This window comes from Glycine max, chromosome 2, assembly GCF_000004515.6.
Source record: "Glycine max cultivar Williams 82 chromosome 2, Glycine_max_v4.0, whole genome shotgun sequence".
Lineage (NCBI taxonomy): Eukaryota > Viridiplantae > Streptophyta > Magnoliopsida > Fabales > Fabaceae > Glycine > Glycine max.
In genome coordinates, this window is record NC_016089.4 from 1,393,567 (window position 1) to 1,409,169 (window position 15,603).

The 15,603-nt window shown below is 30.2% G+C and overlaps 1 protein-coding gene across 1 annotated transcript; it reads left to right on the plus strand.

The window, feature by feature from the left end:
- Nucleotides 1-8,368: 8,368 nt before the first annotated feature.
- LOC100810850 (fumarate hydratase 1, mitochondrial) lies at nucleotides 8,369-13,760 on the plus strand. The gene is made up of 17 exons (XM_003518904.4): nucleotides 8,369-8,656; nucleotides 8,759-8,876; nucleotides 9,008-9,157; nucleotides 9,362-9,472; nucleotides 9,643-9,726; nucleotides 10,315-10,413; nucleotides 10,534-10,584; nucleotides 10,671-10,720; nucleotides 11,194-11,275; nucleotides 11,423-11,517; nucleotides 11,619-11,685; nucleotides 11,820-11,870; nucleotides 12,026-12,121; nucleotides 12,784-12,882; nucleotides 12,985-13,014; nucleotides 13,094-13,159; nucleotides 13,449-13,760. Exons 1-17 carry the CDS (start codon nucleotides 8,505-8,507, stop codon nucleotides 13,533-13,535), a joined length of 1,488 nt encoding a protein of 495 aa, XP_003518952.1. The 5' UTR covers nucleotides 8,369-8,504; the 3' UTR covers nucleotides 13,536-13,760.
- Nucleotides 13,761-15,603: the final 1,843 nt, after the last annotated feature.

Genomic DNA, 15,603 nt, shown 5'->3' on the forward strand with positions numbered 1-15,603 from the left:
TAATTAGTCAAAATAAACATGAAGTTTTTTTCTATACTAGAGGAAAAAATAAACATGAAGTTTTGGTATGATAGATGCGTACAGACAAACAAGATTTAAGCTCTTTATGGGGCAACGATTTATAGAAATAATATTTGAAATTGAATTGTTCCTAGTATAGCTATGTTTGGTTTAAAGTCATAGAAGTATTTTACGAATTTCAATGTAAAATTATGTGTTCTAATATATAAAATGAGAAGAAAAAATTTATTGTTTTGGAATAAAACTACTTTTGAATTCTCAATATTTTGATCCAACCATACACTATAACAATGTTAAACATTCATTTATTCATAGTTACTAAAATTAAATTTAGATTCATAAAACAACTTAGTAGTGTTTATTTGCGTAAAAAAAATGTGAGATGTCATTCAATTTGGAAGAAATGAAGGAGATTCTATCTCATGTTTTCATCTTTTGTTTTTACTTTATAATTATAAATTTGGCACCTTATTTTTAATTTGTTTTATGTTTTTAAAAATTTGTACATGAAACAAAAAAACAAAAAAAAATTACTTTTAATGTTTCTTGCACAATTTTTTAAAAACAACAAATATATTAAAAACAACGTGACATTTTTTTATCAGGACAACGTGAAAAGTTTATAATAAAAAAAGAAAACAAAAAATAAAAAACACAAGGACATGTTTTGCTATGATTTTTAGTTGTAAGTGTTAAAATTTTTAAAAACAACAATAAAGTTTTAGTTTCAAGAATTTTTTAAAAATCAAAATTTAAAATTTAGTTAGTTTTAAGTTTTACTCTAATTTTTAGTTTTAGAATAAACTAATTTTAAAAGTTGAGTCGTATTAAAATTATTTTAACAATGTTCTTTTATGATATATTGGTAGTGACAATAATGATGATGACAATGTCAATGATAATAATGATAATGATAGTGATAGTGATGATAATGATATTAACAATTTTGTCACCGACAATAATAAAAAATTCACAACTACTATGAGATATGTCCTTAAGCAATCCTTCCCAAGATTTGCTACCTTTACCTTTTCAAAAATTATTCTCAACTTACATTTACATTATAAAATAGTAAATTTTAATTTATTATAATTTTTTGTTCCTAGTTAGGAGAGTACGAGTGTTCCCCAACCTATTAAGTTAAAGGTTAATCTCACTCGAAGTAAGTGATCAAGAGAATTTTATACATGATAAAAATCAAACACAACTTATTCTATTAAATAAATTTTTTCTATTTATATAAACACAACATATTCTTATATCATTTTATCAATTCTTTAGATTATTCTAATTTATTATAATCAATAAACTTAAATTTATTCATATTTAAAATATAACTTCCAATCACGAATTAATCTTTTTTAGCATCCACTCCTTCACATCAATGCTTTAAAAATTAATTTTACTAAATATAAAATAAGCTTCTCATTACTTAGTCAAACATGGTATTAAAAGCAAAATTACGAAATTACCATTTCTTGGATGATTTTTTTTATCTACCTTGTAATAACTTAAAAAAATATTTATTGCCCGCATAACGAATAATTTTATTTTTTTGACATTGCGTTAACTTTTTTAAATATATATTTACGGTAAGAAATAAAACTCGAAAAAAACACCTATTAAATATTAATAGCACTGAGAAGTTGGAAAAGAAAAACTCTAGATTGAAAATAGCATTATTGCTAGTATTTAAATGAATTTTTATTTTGTATGTGGGGATTATTAGATACTAATTTTTAATTATTACGTATTTATTACATTGCTTAAATTTTATAATCTGTTCACTGCATTATTTTACAATTATTACAAGAGAATGTAAAACTGGGACCCACAACAATAATGTGTCGAAAATGCTAGGCTGGCCTTACTTGGCTTGCCAGATCAGAACATGGGGGATTTCATTGACGTGTCCCACCAAACCCATTCTTATTGAGTCCATCTAATTTTTTAATACTTTTTTTTAAAGGTCTAATTTTTTAATACTCAACCTTTACATCAAATTGAAACCCATCTTATGATTTTCTTTTTATTAAAATGAAACCTATCCTTTTTCTGGACTCCATACAAAATTTAAAATTGTAACAACTAACTTGTAAGATAAGTAGTTGCAAGGTAAAATATAAATAAATCACTTAAATATATTTGAAGAAGGTTATTAAGTTAATTAATGTAAGATTACTCTATTAATTAATTATCAAAATTATAAATTAAAATACAAAATATGAATTTGTAAATTTGAACAATATTAAAAATCAATTTAATTCATATTTTGGTAAAGTGGGAAGAGAACAAAACAGGAGAAATTACAAGACATGGGCTAATTCATATGAAGTGACTTAAACTAATGATAACTTATAAATATTTATTATAATCAACATTAATTATATAATGAAATTTGAATCTTATTTTAAAAAATGAAGATGTAATAATATCTTTTGACTAAAGTAATTATCTAAAAAAGTATTGATTATTTAACTTGAGTTCAGTACATATATATATTTTATAAAATAAAAGATGTGACTGGGACAAAAATTATATATTATGACAGTAACCCATTTTAAGAATACGAATTCAAACTTATATATTACGTGAAGGTAAATGTTATGTCCTAGGCCATATCAGGTCCCCTTGTGAAATTATACCCTTTCCCTACTCATTCATGAAAAATACTAAAAACAAAACAATTTGTTCTGTTTTCCTTCTTCTAAGTGTTGCCTGGCCATAGTTGTACAGTTGACCCATCATGAGATTTTAGGTTGATTTAGTGAAAGTTAAAAAAAAAGTAAAGAAAAAAAGAAGGAAAAAGAGATCCCTTATTCAAATCTTCCAACTCATATTTTTAATAAAATTAACAAATTTAACATTTATGGATGATCGATCATAGAAAAAAATGATTTTATGGTAAAGTTTTTAAAAAAAATATCCACTTTACTAGATTTTGAACTGAGCTGATGCAAAATTCTGACGATCAGACCTTGATTTAAATTTAGTAGAATGAATAGTGATTTGTGATCCCAGAAGCCAAAACAAAGAGACAAAAATGGAGAGAAGAGAAATAAGCAAAGTTCGCATGATAAATGGCTGCTGATAGTGATAAGTGGTTGGGTGATGATAAATTGGCAGAACAACAAAGTTGAATGAATAGCACACGTAAGTGTATATGAGAGTGCTAGGTGCAGTGTATAGCTGGCTGCGGTGAGAAACTCCACACCAGTGACACCACATGACATGTGCACCGTTTTAAATTTGGCACTACACTTCATTTAAATTAAACGTATTTTCTATTTTGGCTATGAATTTGATAATGTGGTTTTTTTTGTCATATACTCTTTTAAAGGTGTCGTCGTTATTGCCAGAGTCTTATTTGGTTATACTTTGCAGCAATGTCAGGGCCCCATCCTTCTGGAGAGATAAAGAATCCAAGGATTTTGCATTTAACCAACTCATTGCATACCTATTCATGTGCGTGATGATGCTGCCACTTTAACCAATATTTCAGGCCTAAATAAACCAGAATTTCATATGTTATAATATAATATAAATTATACAGAATGCATGGTTGGTTGCATATCCCAGATTGGAAAGGCATAACCTTCCTGAATTAGATCGAGTGACTGTATTTTCTCCCATATATCTAGCAGTATAATCCAATCTTTTTTTTTTTTTTTTGGGTTTAATAATAGCAGATAACATTGGACTTAACTTTTCTTTGCTGAATATCAGCTCAGTTGTATCAAATTAAAATTGGATATAACAAGTGTTTGATATAAAGATGAATATCTGTTTGTTGGCATGGGCGTTCAAGAAAAATGCGTTCTATATTTTCTTCTTCCATTCATTATATTTAGAATGTGTGCAAAAAAAAAACTTCAATCTTCTATTGAAAGTGTGAATTAACTGACATAGAATTATCTCATTTAACTAATGATCTTGAATTTAAATTTTGTATAAGCAATTACATAAAATATCCATTGGAAGAGTTTTGTTTCTCATAAAAGACATTAACCATCTAATTTTCATAGCAAACATATATTATCTTCATCACAATCATTCCTATATATAAAAGTCCTTTTTAACTAATTCACAAATTTTTTTACAAAAACAAACTAATTCACTTAAATTAAAAAAAGTTAGTTGATTTAAATAGTCAATTAAGTTTATTGACAACATGAAGTATTTATAACAATCCACTATACTGATATAAACGGTCTATATCGAGATAGAAAAATAGAAAAAACTTACAATCTCGAGAAAGTGAACCAATTTATTTCATCATTCCAATATAATTTTATTTTAATTTTGAATAAACATGTTTTATTAATTTATTAACCAATACCGACACTTATTGATGGGATTGCATATATTTTGATTGTATTGTTTTTTAAAATGTAATGTTCTATTGAAGAGTGACATTCAACTAACAATGAAAGGTGGAGTGTGGAATCACTGTGGAGCAGCAATGGCCCCACGTACTAGGCCACTATCAAACCATCAATAATGTCTTTGCAAATGCTCGTGTAAGGCATAAAAGTGAAGTTTTGGTGGCAAAAAACGTAAAGAGAAGGCTCATTTTCATGCAAACGGCAAGAAGCGATGACTTATAAGAGTTGAATTAAATCCATTTCGTGCTATTTGCTTTGGAGAAGAATGTGCAACAAGGGCATGCAGACAGTTTAAAAGTAAAGCATGTGAGTGATGATGAGGCACGCCTTACATAGTCAAAATTGTCTTAACGAACTCCATAGAATAGAATAGAATCCAATACAAGCCAAGACAATTCATAAGACAACGCGTTTGCATGATTCCATGCGAATTACCAATGAGACAACCACCAAGCCAAGACAAAAAATTGAATAAAGGGAATTGGAAGCATGCTTCAAAGTTGTAACAGCAGAAGAACGGTGAGTGATTGATGTGTTTAGCGATTCAAACGATATTTATTTAATTTCATTCCTGAAAGACGGGTTACAAGGTTTGGTTTTTTATAAATTAAACTAAACTAAATTTAAATATGCATATTGAATTTTAAAATCAAATCACCTGTTTTTTTTATTTTTAAAATAGTTTAATTTTTGATCAAGAAGTGCTTAATTACATAACCATTAAATCTGCAACGAAACTCATGTTTTTGTGAGATGAATATGTTTCTTACCAAGTGAACCAGCATTTATTAGATTTTAAAAGTTTAAGATAATACCAAATATAGTTTTTAATTATTTTAAACATTAGTTATTATTATTTTAATTAACCAAAAAAATTGTAATGAAATAATAATAAAGGATCTTTGGTAAAAATAAATAAATAAATAAATAAAGGAACTAATTTAACAAATAAGAAGAAGACTAAATTGAACAAAAATAAATGAATTAAATGATCAAATAATAATTAAATCACAACTAAGGATTTATTGATAAATTTAATGTACATTACATATTAATTATATTTTTAATTTGTGCGCAAAAAATTTAAACGACAAAATTGATACGTTGTTATACTATTTAGTGAAATTAATAACACGTGAATGATTAAAACTCGTTATGATAATATATAAATATTCAATAAATAACAATACAAAATTTTTACGCTTACAATGATTAAAATTAATTTCAAAAAAATGAAGTGGTGGGTATAACGTATAAGAGTCCTAGCAAAAACTAAAAAGTGGAAGCTAGTAATGAAATGGATCTTAAAGAGAACCAATACTTCCCGCAGTTCAATATTGGGTTATTGCTTCATGCAATTCCCAGGTTGCTTCCTGCACTTTTTTTATAATTTTTTTTGACATTTTGGGATTATTATTCCAGAAACCAAAAAGGAAGTTTGTTCTAGAATATAATTTTACATTTTGGATTGATCATTTGAGAAAGCAAAAAGGAGTGCACCAAGCAATAGCCTCAATCTTGTCTTGTTTAACTATTTTTTTTTTTCAAATGATGTTTGCATATGATGTTTTTCGAGATTTTCTTTAAGAAAAGGGGTTGTTAAGCCACTCACGAATTGTGTAACCCACATGTCCAAAGCAGATGTTAAATTATTGGGATTTGATATTTACACTTCCTAATTAATAAGTATACTTTCTCCTTCGGCTCTCTTGTGGAACTCAGATATTTTCATAAGCTTCCATTCTTTGGGCTGACTATTGGCAGAAAATTTGTTCAAGCAGGTAGAATAGTTATGGCGACAAAACTATTCTTTTAAATATTTAACACCATTACATATTATATACTCTGTTCAAGCTTAAAACTGCACAAATTAAGTTTAAATAACTCCAGACACAAATAAGAAATGGAAAAGAAAGAAACATTTTTGTGTTAAATGGAACACATCTTGATAAAAGCGTTGCTTGTGAGGTGTTCGTGTATGTCTCATAGACATGCCAATTATTGATTAGAAACTAGAGACTGGTATTTGAAAGAAACGATTGCTTAATTATAGTATTAATTTTAGAATCTATATATTTTGTGAAAAAACTATTCATTTACTCATCTATCTATCATTATATTAATTAACTAATTAATATAATATAAAAATAATTTTAATTAATACATTTTTTCACATTTTTTTAAAGGAATACAATTTATCAAAATTTGTATAAAATTTATTTATTTTATCAGCATGACATTGGTCTAGAGAATCCACCATATATTTTAAAAGTTTAATGCTTTATACTTTTTATTGTCTATATCAATTATAATGTGACATATATAATAAAAATTAAAAAAAGAATAAAATTTTAATTTTTATGCATTGATTGATAGTATGTAAATAAATTTATCAGATATAATTAATGATATGATAATGTAAAAATCTAAATAAACTATTTACCAAAAAAAATCAATAAAAGGTATTTATTATACATAAAAAAAAACTATGCAGTATTTAATTTTGAAGTACTAAAATTACAAAATCATGAATAAAACGGATGGAATTAAAAACAAGTTAATTTGAGCTAGATCCTTATTTTATTGTCTGGTTGCAAAAGCTGGTGTAAGATTAGTAGAGTATTCGTGAAGACCAAATCCGAACATTTGGCTGCGGTATCTATCTGGAACCATCTCTTTCTCTTTTTTCCGAGTTGCCACTCAGCGCTGAGAGCTGAGTCACTTGGTTTTTCACTTTGGTATACACAATTCATTTCCTGTTTCCTCTTCCTCCCTAATTTCTGTAAGTTCCCATTTTGATTCTCCTAGGTTCAATCTAATGTTGCATTTTACACTGCATCCTAACCTCACTAAAAACGTTTATGAGAAATACTAGTTACACTCTTTCTATCATGAAAATTATTATTTTTTTGGTAAGTTTTAGTTTTATTTAATGATTCTCTCATAATTTATATTAAATAAAAAACAAAATCTAAAAAAAAAATGATGTTTCTCAATAAATTGTACCTGAGAGTCTTCGAGAGAGTACAGAGAGGTTGCCCATATCATTCCTCATCAATCGTTTCATTACTATTGGGCCTTTACACAAAAAACGAGGGAATTGCGTTGCACACACCCAGTGACTTTTCTGTTTTTCCAAAATCACCCCTGGTAAATTTACATAATCCATATGGGCTCATACAATTTTTTTTTTAATTTTTAAAAAATATGTTTTATGAATTAATTTAAAATTAATGATCCATGCAGGATTCAAACTTGTGACTTTCAAGTTATTAACATGACATTCTAACCAACTGAATTAATATATCAATTATGTTATAAAATAATTAATGTCGCTATATATAACACTAAAATTTCTAATGTATATTTAATGTATATGTAAATTTATATAATAAATTTTGTGATAATTAATTTTGTACTAATATATTTAATGCACCAAAATTGTCACAAAATTTATTATGTGAATTTATATGTACATTAAATAAATATTAGAAATTAATGCAACAAAATTTATTATATAAATTTAAATATACATTAGAAATTTTAATGTTATATATAATGACATTAATTATTTTATAACATAATTGATCTGTTAACTCAATTGATTAGAACATTATATTAATAACCTAAAAGTCACAAATTTGAATCATGAATGGAACTTTAATTTTAAATTAATTATTTGTTAATCCACATGGGCTCATAAGAGATTGCCAATCTGTAATGGATCCATACAGATTACGGATCCATAATGGATTCATATGGATTATGGATCCATAAATTTGCCCAGGGTAATTTTGGAAAAACAGAAAAAGCGCTGGTGCACCAGCAATTTGATGGTGTGCAAAGAAATTCCCCAAAAACGTTACCAAATCCAACTAGCAACGGAAACAAAAAAAAGTTGTGGCCCATTTTATTATTGCTTTTCATGGACACGAACAAAAAATGAAAACTGGTATGGGTTTTTGCTGAACAAAAATACTAGACTATTCATTTGGGGTCCAACTTGGAAGAAGACTGCGGAATCGCGTATCCTGATTGGTCAGACAAGTGTTATGCTCCGGTGACTCCTTCCTTCGCCACCCCCACTCAAATTCAACCATGGCGTTGTACGTGCTCTCGCGTCGTTTATCAGCTGGATCCAACTCAACCACGCTCCTCGCCTTGCGTTTTGTTTCCTCTACCAGATCCTACTCCTCTTCCTTCAGGGAAGAAAGAGATACCTTTGGAGCCATTCAAGTTCCCTCCGAGAAGTTCGTTCGTCTTCCTTAATTAATTTCGCTTTCTGCCATTTCCTCTTTTTTTTTTTTTCACTTCTTATCTGATTGTGTTGTGTTTCTGAACTACTGTTATAGATTATGGGGAGCACAAACTCAAAGATCGTTGCAGAACTTCGATATCGGTGGGCCCCGCGAACGCATGCCCGAACCCATCATTCGCGCCTTTGGCGTCTTGAAGAAATGCGCTGCTAAGGTCAACATTCATTTTTTCACTTCTTCTACTTCCACTGCAACATTTTCTATGTTTAGGTATTTTGGTCGTAGATTTCGATTTTGATTATTATTCCATCCTCTTTCAATTGATCAATGGTTGTTTTGATGCAGGTGAACATGGAGTATGGTCTTGATCCCGCCGTTGGAAAAGCGATTATGCAAGCGGCACAAGAAGTGGCCGAGGGAAAACTAAACGACCATTTTCCTCTCGTTGTATGGCAAACTGGCAGTGGCACTCAAAGTAACATGAATGCTAACGAGGTTAATTAGTTACTGCTTCCTACTATTATTTTTGAGCTGCACCTAACCTTAATGTTCTGCATATAAATATGTTATAGCTAACATTTAAGGATCTTAGATTAGTGTACTTGTGATAATACATATTTATCTTCATTTTATATTATAGATAGTTCATAATTGTATTTAAGACTTGAGAATCCATTTTCTTTTTTCTGATCTTTTCAGGTTATTGCAAACCGAGCAGCAGAGATTCTTTGGCATAAGCGGGGTGGGAAGTTAGTGCACCCAAATGACCATGTCAATAGATCACAGTCTTCAAATGATACATTCCCAACTGTAAGCCTCTTGTAATTATATATATTCCCGTTTTTTTTTGTTGTTGATATGTCTCGCCATCTGTGTAGTGCAACTCTTGATAGACTTTCTTAAACTTTGTTTATCCACTGTACAGCTCTTGTTTAAAGTATTGATTTCTTTTTAATCTATATTTGTTTACTTCTTTCCAGGTAATGCACATTGCAGCCGCAATGGAAATAAACTCAAGACTAATTCCCAGCCTGAAAACCTTACATGGTACACTAAACTCAAAGGTTTGAATTCTAGTTCATACTTTTAGACTAATTATAATTTATAATATGTTGGATATATTACAGTCCCCCTCTTGCCATTTTGTGAGTTGTGTCATTCTGGTTACAGAGGATTCCAAGTGATTTACATTAGACTTGATATGTTTTTATCATGCTACATTGAAATCTGTGATATAAATGTAAGAATTCTGGTGAATTGATATATTCTTCAGTCTTTATATGATTATCTTATGGCTCTGGGCTTCTGGCCATTTTACCAGTACTAATACAGGGCTTCCTTGGTTGTATTATAGCTAGATACAATTTTCTAGTTCTATTCTAAGTTTGTTGTTTACTCTGGCTCTTTATCTCAATTTTCTTTTTGGGCTACCCAGTATGCAATTCGGATTGGAAATATCTAATGATGTTATTATGACAGTGGACATGTTAGGAACCTTTTAACTTTGATAAAATATGGAGCCTCTAAAATGGAATTTTATAAACTGAAAGCATTTGACTTTGTATTTAGTTTTCTTTAATTGGTTTTTATCATTGTTTTTGTTTTTATCAGTTTTAATTTATTTTTTGCCTCTTCTTTTTAAAATATACCAGTCAATTGAATTCAAAGATATTGTCAAGATTGGACGCACTCATACTCAAGATGCAACACCTTTGACTCTTGGACAAGAGTTTAGTGGGTATACTACACAAGTAAGCTTGCTTATGTTTGGCTTGTGCTGTTTTGTATTTTTGCTATAATGGATGCTGCATTGTAAAATCCTGACAGTTCGTGGGGTGTGATTTCTCATTACTTTTTTCCTTTATCTGCAGGTGAAGTATGGTATTGATAGAGTAATTGGCACTTTGCCGCACATGTATCAGGTTAGATTCAAATGCAAAAGCTAACTGCTTGTTCTTCACTATTTACTTTTAGAGTTCTGACTAAAGCAGAGATTTTGCTTGAACAGCTTGCCCAGGGTGGGACAGCTGTAGGGACTGGATTGAATACAAAGAAGGGGTATGTATGCTTTTTGATAGCTAAGTGGGGGTTCTTATATTTTATTTTTATTTTGTAACATGTCAGTGTTTTTTTTTTTTTTTTTAAATATGCTATTTGATGTTTTCCAAAATGGATTTGATAGCAGTTTTCCTTTTCATTCTGCTTGGCTTATTATTACATATGATATGAGATTTTCATCACAGCATGGCCTTTTTTCTTACCATCATTCAATACCAAAAAGGAATGAACATTGCCTGGACTGATGTGCATTCACATTTTCCACCATTGAGTTTAATAAATTATGGATGTAATTGTTGAAAATTAGATCTTAGATATTTTCTATACCCTCTAGAGACCTTATGGATATGGGTTTGTTTTATCATGGAAATAATTACTACAAGCTTGTAATTTTATGCTGAAGAAAATATGTTGTTTAACTTTTAAAGAAATAAATTTGGATAAACAATGATAATTTCCTGGATAAAATTCAGGTTTGATGCCAAAATAGCAGCAGCAGTAGCTGAGGAAACCAATCTGCCTTTTGTTACGGCAGAAAATAAGTTTGAGGCCTTGGTTTGTTACTATAACCCCCCCCCCCCCCCCCCCCTCTCTTTATATTTAATGCGTCATGTTATTTCATTACATCAGCTTTTTTCATTGAAATTGCTTCACATGCAGCAAAACATTGGCTTGCAGTGTGTTAATATTCTCCTTTTGCAGGCTGCCCATGATGCTTTTGTTGAAACTAGTGGAGCCCTTAACACTATTGCGGCTTCTTTGATGAAGATTGCTAATGACATACGGTTGTTAGGAAGGTAGGTTGCTAGTTATATGACACCGATTGACGAATTTCTTTTTCATGTTCAATAGAAAATTATTTATATTCATGGGTTTTCTTAATACTATCCTATTATAGTGGTCCACGCTGCGGTCTTGGTGAACTCATTCTTCCTGAAAACGAACCAGGGAGCAGTATCATGCCTGTAAGATCCTCATGCTGACTGAATATAAATTTGTTACACAAACCAGCTGTTTTCTTGTCACTTGCTATAGTTCATTAATTTATTTGTCTTGCAATTGGAATTTGACTCTAAGCCACAACTGTATTCTGTTTCAGGGGAAGGTTAACCCTACCCAGTGTGAGGCTTTGACAATGGTGTGTGCCCAGGTAGACATCAATTCACTTCATTTTATTAAAATACTTTAATGTTATGACTTATGAAATACTGATTGGCAAACACAGTTTCTATGACTTGTAATAAAATCACACATATTGAATTTTATGGTGACTGGGAATTTCTGAATTGGTGTCATGAATTTCAGGTCATAGGAAACCATGTTGCAGTTACAGTGGGTGGATCAAATGGTCATTTTGAGCTTAATGTGTTCAAGCCAATGATTGCCAGTTGTCTCCTGCATGTATGTTTTATGTATAACTTTTGTGGTGTTACGTTATTTCTAAATTATCAATTACATAAAGGGGAACTTCTGACTAGGCATTATTTTGGTTCATTTTTATTTTTTTTGTGAAATTAGAACAGCTAAAATTTTGGCTATAGATTACTTTGGCTCTTAGAAATTAGAATAATACTATCAAAACATTTCTTTTCTGTATACTTACGCCTGGACTTTTGAACTGGTTCAAAGCCCACATGGTGCATAGAAACCAAGATGTTCAAGCAGCACAAGCTTGGTATATGGGAGCTGTTAATTTCTTTATTGTTCCTCTGACAGTTTGGCATCAGAAAATTTATGATACAAGTCTGGTGGACTTGGCTGGAAAGTTAGACGCTCTTTGCTATGTCAGTAAAATAGGAATTGGGATGGAAGATACTTTAGATACCATCATGTTTTATGATTTTTTTTTTCTACACTGCTTATGTACGTGTCTGTTGCGATGACATGGTATATGGTGATGCCCCAGAAAAAAAAGAAAAGATAAAAGGCTGCAGTGTGTGCTATATAAGCACACCACGTTGGCTTTTATGTTATTCCAAAACTTTGCAATATGAAATCATATCTCCTACTGCATTACCTGAAAGATGTACCGAAATGCTTAATCTTCATTTGGATTTTGATAGTCACTGAGACTGCTTGGAGATTCATCTGCTTCCTTTGAAAAGAATTGCGTGAGAGGCATTCAAGCTAACAGGGAAAGAATTTCAAAATTACTGCATGAGGTGAGTTGTTGACTTATTCGAAACAAATCTCAAATGATGCCAAATGTTAGATTTACATCCCTACGCTAATTTGCTGTGTTTCACTTTTAATTCACCTTGCAGTCACTAATGCTTGTCACATCCTTAAACCCGGTAAGTGTCCTCTTGTCTTCTCCGGTAACTTGCTAATTTTCACATATTTTTTAAACGGAATTGAATTTGCCTGTTTCAGAAAATTGGTTATGACAAGGCAGCAGCAGTTGCCAAGACAGCCCACAAAGAGGGGTGTACTCTTAAGGTGATGATGTCATGTTATACTTGTTTTTCTGTTTGTCTTGCTTATTTTGACCTCTTTTTGAATATTAAAAAAAAATCATGTTTGACATATTAATTCTTAACAAATTAAGTTTAAGAACCATATTCTTTATGCAAGTATATCCTTGCAGAAGCATTTCAACTCTTGTATCCTTTTTCTTCCATTAATAGTTGTGATGTTTAAATGAATGAATTGATCCCTTCTTAATTTGTGTTTTTCGTGGATGTCCAATAAATCTTGGCTAAATATGGAAATTGAAATATTTGTTTAGGAAGCTGCATTGAAACTCGGAGTGCTCAGCTCTGAAGATTTTGACAAGCTTGTGGTACCTGAGAAAATGCTTGGACCATCTGATTGACTGGCTCGTAATGTTTTGTTCTAATTATTCCTTGTTTTATCATCGGCTACATTGAGGTAGTATTTTTTAGCCACACCCGTTGATAGGTTTGAGAAATGGCAATCCAATGAACAATAATTTGGCTTCCTCAGTTGATATTCGCGAGGGAAGAGCTCTTCCAAATTTGTAATGAGACAATGTATTGCAGAAATTTACTGACCCAAATAAAGGGAAAATTTGTATTCATTGTCCTTGCATTATATTTCCAATTATTTCTGGATTATAAAATGTCATAATAGAGTTATTAGTTTTTACATAGTGTTCTGTCTTGCTTAGGCGATGAATCCGTGTCGATGATAAAGAGAAGGAGTGGTAAAATAGGTGTTTAATAATTTTACTATAGTTAAATAAATCTTTTTTTTATAGCAAATATAGTTAAATAAATCTTAGGTTCGCTGTTGTTTTTGTTTCAGGTTCATCTAAGGTGTTTTTTAATAATATTTTGTAAAAGGATAGATGATTAATAGAATGTATTTTTTGGTTTTTCCCTATAAATTTTGCATGGAGCCTATTCTAATTGGTATAAATGGCTTAAATCTACTCATTGACTGAAACTCCCCGTTTTCTATTCCTTTTCTTATTTATTTTGTAATAATAACGGGGTTGAATTTGGACCGTACACTTAACCAAAATTTGCATACTCGGTTTTTGGATTAATAGAAGGATCAACCCCTATTTTAAGAATTATTCCTGATCTTGCTATACCCTTTATTACAGGGCTGGTTACGTGCGTCATTATGGGAGCGGTTAGCTGTGATTAAAAGTTATGCCAACGTTAATTGTGATTAAAAGTTATGCCAACGTTAATGTTTGATTGGTTAAAATTATAAAAACTTTTACATATTGCTGTCTAATAAACTCTTTCCCTGATTTATATTTGATATTATAAAGCTATTGGTAATTTTTTTATTAATTGTGTAAAGAGGGCTAGAGTCCAAAACTACCCAAGATCTAATAGCAATTTTGCACAACGTTCTGGGAAATGAAGACCTATATCCTTCTAGTGATGTATGTATAGTAACACATCCCATTCTCTTCTTCATAGGAGGTCGATGGATTTAACAGGATATGCACAAGAATCAGATTCTATATAGCCCTCTAATAAGTTGTCAACAACTAATTAAGAGTATAATTTATCCTGAATCTCAGTAATCCTATATAGGTTCACAAGTTGTAAAGCAGATATAATGGCTCACCCCACAATTGTGATCTAAACACTCGCCCCATATTTCGAACAAAACCGAAAACTTCAGGTAAACATCACTCTAATGATATTAATAAACAATTATTTAAGGATTTGATTTCTATGAAAACTCAGTTCTTTAGTTTTTAAGGAGGGAGGGATTATGTACAAGAACATATATATGACAATGCAAGAGTTGAGCAATTCTTAAATCTTTCGCTTCCTTTTTATTTTTGAAAATTTTTTGTGTGTTTGATTTCCATTTTTAAAAACTGATTTTAGTTTTCAAAAACTAAAAAATAGAAAAAAAATTGAATGGTGAAAATAATTTTTTTAGTAAGATTAAATTGGAAATAGCAGCTACCGTAGCCTCCAGCGTATGTTTGTCACCTCGTGCCATTTTTTTTCTGGCTTGCTGCCAATGCCATTTTCCCCCGTCTGTGTCTATTAATCCGAAAACAGAATTTGACAAAGGAAGAAACACACAATCAACTCAAACCAAGCGGATCTAATTCAGTTGGTTAAGTTGGTTAAATAAAATAGGTGAATTATTGTAAATATCTTATACCATCTAACTTCAATTACTACAAATAAAATAAAAAGAACTTAACTCAAACCTAGTAGACATTTTAATTTTTAACCCATACGCTATCATTGAAAAGTGGAAAGTGAAAAGGGAAACATCTTTTAGCTGGTTTTTAAAATATTTTTTAAAACTTAAAAGACCTTACATGAGAAATTGATTTAAAAATAAAGACAAATTGTTTTAGAAAATAGTTTTTAAAAAATGAGAAGGAAATCCGACCCTAAATATTTATTTCTCGAGAATAATCAAGTTAAATCTAT

Excerpts from the sequence above, each read along its gene's own strand:
- LOC100810850 (XM_003518904.4), top strand. The coding sequence starts at position 8,505 with ATGGCGTTGTACGTGCTCTCGCGTCGTTTATCAGCTGGATCCAACTCA. Across the intron at positions 11,871-12,025 it reads TGACAATGGTGTGTGCCCAG|GTCATAGGAAACCATGTTGC; the intron begins GTAGACATCAAT and ends CATGAATTTCAG. Across the intron at positions 12,122-12,783 it reads TTGCCAGTTGTCTCCTGCAT|TCACTGAGACTGCTTGGAGA; the intron begins GTATGTTTTATG and ends GGATTTTGATAG.